At 45.7% G+C, this 9,627-nt stretch overlaps 1 protein-coding gene across 1 annotated transcript in view; it reads right to left on the bottom strand.

Annotated features, from left to right (window-relative positions):
• Positions 1 to 723: 723 nt before the first annotated feature.
• The window catches only part of SERINC5 (serine incorporator 5), a 123,251-nt gene continuing 114,347 nt past the window's right edge, over positions 724 to 9,627 (bottom strand). Inside the window, exons 9-12 of the mRNA XM_012802760.2 lie at positions 7,326 to 7,392; positions 4,280 to 4,319; positions 3,250 to 3,394; positions 724 to 1,196 (exon numbers count right to left, since the gene is read on the bottom strand). Coding sequence (XP_012658214.2) covers positions 1,049 to 1,196; positions 3,250 to 3,394; positions 4,280 to 4,319; positions 7,326 to 7,392 — 400 coding nt within the window. The 3' untranslated portion in view covers positions 724 to 1,048. The remainder of the gene's footprint in view (positions 1,197 to 3,249; positions 3,395 to 4,279; positions 4,320 to 7,325; positions 7,393 to 9,627) is intronic.

Below are 9,627 nucleotides of genomic sequence, written 5' to 3' on the forward strand. Positions count from 1 at the left end.
GGATTCTCACCTCAGTAAATCTACTCCAAGGAAACCGTAAGGGTCCCATTAAAGATTTGGGAAACAAACGTTCTTTTGCTCTGACAATTTTGAAGGCTTCAAGGTGGAGGAGAAACTAATGGGCCGACCTTAGCCACTGAAAGAGGGGTGTGGCAGGCTGAGGTGTCTTTTCAGTGAAGGTCCTCAGAGCATATGGTGCATAGCATTACCGAGTGAAAATTACAGCCCTCTGTCACTTAGGTAAAGAAAACATGAACCTCGTTCTCTGATCACGTGAAGAGAGACACGAGCAGGTCCATGCTTACTGCTTACTGCAGTGATTTGGATCAGGTGGTGATAACACAGTGGGGAACCACGTGGGGAAGATGGAGCCAACTGTGCTTTTTCTCATTATTACAAAGATGCAGAGCCTGGAAGGATGAGGAGACCCCTGGGAAGGAGTCAGGGCTGTGATTCCCAGCATCACAGCCTCGAAGGGAAACGCTGGTGGCCACAAGGAAGCAGCTTGTACCCTATAAATACCAGGGGCCCTGCAGGCGACACATGTCCTATGCTCAAAGCCCACCAAGGACAAGGCTCCAGGAAAACCAACTGAGAGGGGTTTGGGGACTCAAACTCTGGCATGTTTTCCTAGTCCAAGGATGAGAATGACAGGCCAACAAAGAAGGTTTTTATCCCTGTGAAAAAAAGTTGTCCCCCCTCTCCCCACCCAACTCTGTTTTGGCAAAAAAAAAAAAAAAAAAAAAAAAACCATGTAGAAGGAAAATATCACAACATTAACTACGATCTGGTTCCCAGCAGTAAGACAAATAAAAATATATATTATCACCTACGATCAGTCTGGTTGAACATTTCAAATCCTTTGGGGCAAACTGATAGCTTCTTTTCAAATTTAAAAATTAAAAACCTAATCAGATTTTTTTTCTGAAAGCCTTTTCAGACCCACTCAAGCACTGGGGACCATCACTGCTGGAACCCCTGGGACACTGTTCAAAGGATGGCACTTCTGGGCTGCAGGCCTACTGAGCCAAGGGCACAGCTGATATCCTCACACAGAGTAATGCGGAGCAGGGCGGCAGAGAGGGATGAGCAGTGTCCCCAGGTACAGCAGCACACATATCCAGCAGGAGGCCATCTTGACCCAGAAGATGGACCTGTTCCCGCTGAAGAAGGCTTCCAGGTGGGCACTTTCATAGCTGCAGAAATAAAGAGACCCAGCTGTGGTCAGAGCAGGAACAGTGGTGGTGGCAGGGGTCTATCTCACTGTCTCCCTCCTTCCTGTCCCAACCCCAGCCTTTCTTTTTCCTTTTTTAACCACTCAATTGTGTGATATAATTCATACCCATTCATAATTAGCATAATTCACAGACAGACAAGCACAACCATAACCACAATCCATTTTAGAACATTCTCATCACCCCAGAAAGAAATCCTGCACCCTTAGCTGTCCTCCCCTCCCCCCTGCCCCTATCACCATGCACTCACCAATCTAATCTACTTTCTGTCTCTCTGGGATTTGGCCATTTTATACAGTTAACATAAAAGGAATCCTGTCACCTCCTACAACCGTTTTTTTTTTCACTTAGCATGCTATTTTCAAGGCACATCCATGTATCAGGATTTCATTCCCTTTTACTGCTAAATAATATTCATTGCATGGACATAGCAAATTTTGTTGATCCATTCACCAGATGATGGACATTTGAGTTGTTTCTACTTTTGCTATTATGAATAATCCTGCTATGAACATTGCTGTCAAGTTTTTGCGCAGACATATTTTTCTTTTTGTCTTGGGTATACGCTTAGGAGTGGAATAACAGCATCATACTGTAACTCCGTGTCACCATTTAAGGAACTGCCAAACTGTTTTCCAAACAGCTTCATCTCACATTGCTACCAGCGATGCAAGAGGATTCTGGTTTCTCTATTTCCTTGACGTCTGTTGTTATCTGCTCTTGAGTTATAGCTCCCTGAATCCAATGAAATCTTCCCAAATCCCTGTGCTGAAGCTGCTGCCCGTACCAACCCACCCTGCTGGTATTCTTCCTTCCTCATTTTATTTTTCTCCCAAAGCTCATCACCATCTAACACACTGTATTTGATTTGAGTCATGGTCTGTTTCTCCCACTAGACTCTAGATAGGCCCTGCCACCTACAACAGTGGAGCACATGGGAGCCACTCACAAGTGTGTTGAATTAATGAATAAAGGAAAGCACGATGGGTCTAGATGCCTACGCCCAACTGAGCAGTCAAACTTTGATAAGACTCAAACTTTGGATTTGTAGAAAAGGATGAATCTCTGTGTAGGGTCAGGGAAAGTTCAGGTCCATCATGGATTGCCAAGTTACCAAAAAACAAACAAACAAACAAACAAAATAAAACAAAACTTCAAGAGAGAAAACATATGTAACGATATTTATGCTAGAAAAATTACATCGGCTTGTCAATGCACAGGAAAGGAATGAAAGGAAACACACCACAGCAGTGGTTATCTCTGTGTGTGGGGGGGTGGGGGGTGGGGGTGTCGCTTTATTATTTTTCATAATTCCACACTGGTTCATTTTGTAAAAATAGATGTTTCAGACTTTGTAACAAAAATGTAGGAAAAAATAGGGGGGAGACACACAAAATATGAAGTAGGAGGCAACGGGGGATATTTTCTCTTTCTTAGAAGGAGATGATTACTTATGAATTGCACATTTTCCTCAATTACTATTACCCATGTGGAGCTAACTTTCCATTTTCTTTTTTTTTTTGGTTGCAGCCGTCATTGTTGTTTGGCAGCCCGGGCTGGATTCGAACCCGCCACCTTGGGTGTATGTGGCCAGCACCTCAGCCACTTGAGCCACAGGTGCCGAGCCACTTTCCATTTTCTTAATGTTGCAGTATGCATCACCAATTTCCAGGGTTAAAAACAAGCCAATTAACTGTTAAAAACTCAGAACCACTCCCTAAAGGTTGTGAGTGCAGCAGAACTAAGGTAAGGTTTAGTTCACTCCAGCACATTTGCTGAGTGTCTGTGCATATTCCTTCCTGTCTTCCTTCAATTATTTAAAAGATGGCGTCCCACTATGTTGCCCAGGCTGGTCTTGAACTCTTAGCCTCAAGCAATACTCCCAGTTTAGCCTCCCAGTCACTGGAATTACAGGCCTGAGTCACCACACCCACCTGTCTTAGCACTTTAAAGGACAGCACTCTTAACTTCAAGACTTCCCTTTCAAAAATGTCTAAGCCAATGGGCCACTCACTTGAACCAGCTGGTGATGGTCACCATCACGTAGAGGGAAGCCAAGAAGAACATGAAGTGGAAGTAGGAATAGTTATAGACGGTGCCTTTCTTCTCATCATAAATGACCCTTGGTCCGTCCTTTGCCTGCTGCTCGTCGTCAGTGTCTGTGAATCACAGAGGGGGCCCAAGGTCAACAAGTGAACACCTGCAAACATAACCATTCAGCAAAGCCACACTCACCAATCCAATCTCAGGGCTGCTGAGCAGGCAAGATGTCAAAAAGCCACTTATACTCTCAGGCTACTTAAAACTGTGATAGGAAACTTTTTCTTTTTTTTGAGACAGAGTCTCACTATATCGTCCTCCATAGAGTGCTGTAGTATCATAGCTCACAGCAACCGCAAACTCTTAGGCTTAAGCGATTCTCTTAACTCAGCCTCCCAAGTGGCTGGGACTATAGGCGCCTGCCACAACTCTCAGCTATTTTTTGGTTATAGTTGTCATAGTTGTTTGGCAGGCCTGGGCTGGGCTCGAACCTGCCAGCTCCGGTGCACGTGGCTGGCGCCCTAGCCATTTACAGGCACCGAGCCGAGATAGGAAACTTATTATAAGCTTAGCATCCTGGAGTTATTGAGCTCTTGGAATCTTCCAATCCATGAAGGAAAATAAGTTGAAGGAAAGAAATGGCCTTGAAATAAGGTGACGCTTTATTTTGAGGACCTTCTAGTGTTTTCCAAATCAATCCTTTAAAAGAAGTATGCTTACTTCTCTAGATCTTACCACGTAATTTGCTTCTCTAAATCTCACTGCATAACTTAACTTAAATATGAGCCAAAATATAGGCTGGTTCTCCTTGATAGACTCCCAACACAGACCGAGCCACCCCAGAGGAGAAACATGAAAAGTACATCAATAGTAAGCCAGTTTGGGAATAAACATTTTCCCCCTACCATTTGCATTATTTGTGTCTGAATCCCAACTGCCTGCAGACTAGAGCCACAGGTCTGCAGCAGCCACACAGAAGCAAGGAATAAAAGCGTTCCACTTACCCTCCCCATCTGGACCAAAGCAAAAACAACACCGAGCTACCTGGGAAGCAAAAGTAACAAAGTTAGGCAGGTGATTTCCACTCTCTACCTCCTCATCAGTGAGGCCCGAGGGTCCACCTATGCGCCAAACCTTCCCCTATTTGAATCACACCCCAAGCCCTGAAGTGTACGCTTTATTCCTTCAAGAGGCCTTGACTAAGCGTCTGTTCTCTCCCAGATGTGGAAGGCACTGGTGACAGCGAATGCCATAGATGGAGAGGTGCCACCCAGGTCCCCTTTGACGTGGAGCTTGCTCCAGTTACCCTTCCTGGGTAATCCCTGTCAAGTGGCTGATGACAGCATGGGATAAAGGCCCAGCAACTAGGACCCCCCTGGAGACAACTCTGGTGGGTTAAACTAGCTCGGGAGCACCCCCTGGGGAGAGCAAGGCTTTGTCCAGTCTGCACTGTCCTTCAGCTTCACCTTCTGCCCAATTTTACATCCTTCACCCTCCTTTCTTCCTCCCCTCCGCACATGCTGATGATTCCTAATCAATCTCCGCCCTGGCATCGATTCTGGAGAACTCGGGGTGGAACACACAGTGAGCAGGACAAGAGCCCCCTCCTGGTGCTCTCTGCCTTCTGGCGCCGTGTTACACGCTACATCACAAGATCCTCCTCAACTCTGAGGCGGGGGTTACCATACTGTTTACAGGGGAGAAAACTGAGCTCAGGCAGGGGGAATGGCTGGCCAAAGCCACCAAAGCAACCTAATGACAGGTGAAACACACCAATGCAGGATGGGAACTTGGAGGTCCCCGGTACACAACAGGTGAACGCAATGTCTAGGATAGGGTAAAGCTGACAGAGTCCAAATGGTCAAGTTAAGGCCTCTGGAAGCAGGAAGCCCACCCACATTGCCTATTAAAATCAGGCTGACATGCTGGCTATGGACAGGGAGGGATGGGACGCTTGCCCTGGAAACGTCTTTGGTACTTTCTGAATTTCATTTTGTTACTACCTACTCAGAACACGAAACTTAACTTTAAAAAATAAGGTTGTAAAAAGTTAGTACTTGGTTCCAGGAGGACTCCGATAAACACAGAATAAGAAAGCTGCCGGGTGCCAAGACAGTCTGGGAAATACTGAGTCTTTGGCACTTTCTGGATGAAGACGTTTAAGTTACAGAGAACAGAGGGCCTGGGATGAGCTGAGCCCTCATCTCATTCATACACCTCAAGGCCAAGCCCTTGTTTCTCTGCTTGTTGAGGAAACGTGTAGTAGAGGTATTAGCCTTGATAGGACCTTGGCTGGGTCAAATGGCACAGCCCAAAAATTATAAATTCATTCAGTGGGCCCAAGACATGGTATGTTGAGGTTCTAATTCTTTTGAAGCTTGTTACCAGAAGAAGCTAATAACTCTCCCTTTTAGAGCTGTATCCTGTGAAATGTGAGGCAGGAGGGAAAACCAACTTCCCTCCTGCAGATTCTCGGGTTCAGAAGGAAACACTGGGACCTTTCCCTTGCACTGAGAAGAAAAACATCCTCTCTTAAATCTAACTTAGAGACTTGCTGTTCTTTGAGCTTAAACTCTACACAATAGGGACACTGAAACCATAACCAGACAGCCTCAGCAGGTGGTCACCCAGTCAGCATTGAGAACAAACGCCTGCCTTCTAGAGACCATTCTCTTCTGTATATAGGCAGTAACTTATTCAGACTCAGCACAGTTTTCCCCTTGAAGTGACAGAAAGAGCTGGTGAATGATGCTGGCAGATTGACAGACCTTCATAATGGTTCACTATCTCCAGGTCAGGTGCAGGAAAGACCATCCCCCAACGCCCAGCTGCAGAGTACTGTGCCCATATCTGGACAGATACCAGGACTGTTCCATGCAGAGAAAGCTATTAGAAGGCAGCCAGTGGCCAGATGCCAGGCAAGGTCAGCAGCAAGGGCCAGGGCACAGCAGCTGAGCTCCTGGGCAGCAGTGGTCAGCAACACAGACTCTGCAGCTAAAGGTCTATATCAGGTGTCCTCAAACTACGGCCCGCCAAGGACATATATTCGGCCGGCCAGGTGTTTCTGCCACCGCTGCCTGTCCTGCTTAGCAGCCCACTCGTCCCGGGGCCCATGAGGACCCCTGGTCTATATCCTGGCAAAGGGTAATCTGTGAGGTTTCAACTTTCCTGTTGTTCACTCCTGTGAAATGGAGATAATGGCACCTTGCTGGGCTTTTATGAAGATTAAATGAATTCACCTGTGAAGAGCCTAGAACAGCAGCCAGCATGTGGCAGGTCTCAGCCATCATTGGAACTCTGGGATCTTTCCATTCTTGGGATCAGGGCCAAGTCTTTTCCTGGCTGCCTCCATCTGAGGAGATCTTTCTCATTCTGGAGGATGGTCCAATGAGACCCCCAGGAAAACTTTTGCACAATTAACAAAATAGGAGACATTTCCTTGACCAACAGGCATCTGCTAAACACCCCTGGATATGCAGCTAAAGGGTCTCACAAAAAGCCTGATATAGATGTACTTATCATCCGTGATCCTTTACCTTGTGAAACTGACACACAGTTAAATAAATTAATCTATTTACTGTGCTCAGCAGTGTCCGGCACAGAGCAGATAGAGGTCCCTCCCTTTCCTGTCTTGTTCTTTTCGTTCTGAACAGCTATTACACAATCTCACAGTCAAGCTATGTACAGGGGGCACAGACAGGTATAAAACAGATCAACAGACAAGATGCTAACCCACCCATATTCCATAATGACAGAGGAAGACGGCAGGTGCTGGCCTGACAAGGTCCCCAAGCCTCTAGCAAGGGGTAGACAGCAGGGTGACACCTAAGAGGCCAGCTTGGCTGGAAGAAAATCAGAAATTCATTGGTTCATTTTAATCCTGCGGTATACAGGAAAACATTTCTTTTCTGATACCAAAATTTTTCTTTCTTGAGCAGAAAAACAGGATCACGCAATGCAGACAGACAAAGACACAATTAAACACAAAAGGTCCTCCTGGGAAATGGTGCCCCTGAAATGAAGCAGGAAAGGCAAAGGAAATGAACTTACTTCCAGTTCAGGGTCTGCACATCGCCCCTGCAGAGCATCAGAACTTGATCTTGTTGTTGACGTCAAACTAAGAAGCAAACAGAAAAATCAGCAGTTTATTAATGCATTTTATATCATGTGGAATGAAGGGGCAGGCTGATGGCCAAGGCTTCAGTAAGAGGCTCACCGCCACCTACAGTCAGGGTACTTAAAGTAAAAGCAGTCTATTTTGGCACGGCACCTGTGGCTCACACGGCTAAGGTGCCAGCCACATACACCTGAGCTGGCGGGTTCAAATCTAGCCTGGGCCAGCCAAACTACAATGATGGCTGCAAAATGGCCGGGTGCTGTGGCAGGCACTTATAGTCCCAGCTACCTGGGAGACAGAGGCAGAAGAATCGCTTGAGGCCAGGAGTTGGAAGTTGCTGTGAGCTGTGATGCCATAGCTCTCTACCCAGGGCGACAGCTTGAAGCTCTGTCTCAAAAAGAAAAAAAAAAAAGGCAGTCTACTTCAATGTCCCACTTTATTCGCAAACTGGCTGGCCATTCCATAGTTGATGTCTTTGTACATGGATCACGTTAGATCATGTTACAAAGAGAAGTCTGTAGGTAGAGAAGGTAGATGTCTTTGGTCCTGAATCTTGGTTTTTGCTTTTCCTCCCTGAAATACCAGAATTGTTTTCTAATCTCACTTTATCTTTCCTTCTCTCTGAGAGTATCAAAAGCAATGAGCGAGCCCAGAGGTAGCAATGGAAAGCATGGGCACAACAGCAAAGGTCACAGTTATTTACTGTGACAGTCAGCCTATGGCAGCATAAGGTTTTCTGTTTGGGAAATTAACAGAGTAGCTGTCAGCGAAACAAAAAGTCAAATTCTTCCTGTCATTTTCCCCATACGTAGAGGTAAAATGTTAGAAAATGTGTGGCTATGGTATAAAAAAAATTATTTTTCCTAAAAACCAAACATGGCAACATTTTAAGCAAATAGAAGTATATACAAATCTTGGGGTTCCAGCTAACTTTATAGATTCAATTCAGCAAATGAGTTCAGAGTGGAAGCCCATTCTGTGTCAGGCCCTAGTCTCAGCACTAGGATCCCACTGGTGAAAAGGGCAAAAGTCCGGCCCTCGTGCAGCCTATGACCTGGCCTGGCTGGGCGGGGAGTGTTGTTGCCCAGGCAGCTGGTCTGCTAGTGGACACTCATCCCAACCAAATGAACCTCAGGGGCCAACAGGGTCTTCTCTGCCCATTCTTGTCCACTTTCCCAGGGAGAGAAAAGATCAGTGAGATGCAGATAAACAATAAGAAGCCTTCCTTACAAAGAGGGCTGCTGGGAGCCAGGTGTATCTCTTCTTTTGTGGTCAACTCTAGTACAATAGCATCACTTTCATTTTGACTTTGAACTGACGGATGCTAATCTAGGCCCCTCCCATCTGTGAGCCTAGCTAGAGGAATGCCAGAAACATTTCCCGGTGGCTGTGCACCCAAGAACACAGCAGTGCTGCTGCATTGATGAGCAACCCCTGTTCTGTGCATACGAATTATGAGTCAGTACAGTATACTCATGTTTTAGAGAAAAGTTTTAAGAGATCAGTATCTGAAATTTTCATTTGAAAGATGGCATTCTTTATTATTTTCTTTTTATTATTATTCTGAGACAGAGTCCACTTTGTTGCCCTTAGTAGAGTACCCTGGCGTCATAGCTCACAACAACCTCAAACTCTTAGGCTCAAGAGATCCTCTTGCCTCAGCCTCCCGAGTAGCTTGGACTATAGGCACCCACCATAATGCCCAGCTATTTTTAAAAGGCAAAGGATTTATGTGATCTGAAGAGAAATAGTTGAGAGTATACACTCAACTATTTTTAGAGGTCGGGACCTGCTCTTACTCAAGCTGGTCTCAAACTCCTGAGTTGAAGGAATTGAACCTCGACCTCTCAGAGTGCTAGGATTATAGGCGTGAGCCACTGCACCCAGTCTGGAATCCTTGTTTCAGAGTTAAAATGCCATTTTATAAATTCTTTGTTGTTTTTTGTTGTTATTGTTTGTTTGTTTTTGGCTGGGGCTGGGTTTGAACCCGCCACCTCCAGCATATGGGGCTAGTGACCTACTCCTTTGAGCCACAGGCACTACCCTATAAATTCTTTGGATTAAAATGGTTTCCGAAAAACAAAGCTTTTAATTCTGGCTCCTCTTCTACTTCACCTTACCATCAAACAGCATTTAAAATGGGAAAGGTTTTTTTTTTTTTTGAGACAGAGCCTCAAGCTGTCCCTGGGTAGAGTACCGTGGCATCGCAGCTCACAGCAACCTCCAACTCCTGGG

Source organism: Otolemur garnettii, unplaced genomic scaffold, assembly GCF_000181295.1.
Source record: "Otolemur garnettii isolate 467f Iridium unplaced genomic scaffold, OtoGar3 scaffold00017, whole genome shotgun sequence".
In the NCBI taxonomy this organism is placed as follows: domain Eukaryota; kingdom Metazoa; phylum Chordata; class Mammalia; order Primates; family Galagidae; genus Otolemur; species Otolemur garnettii.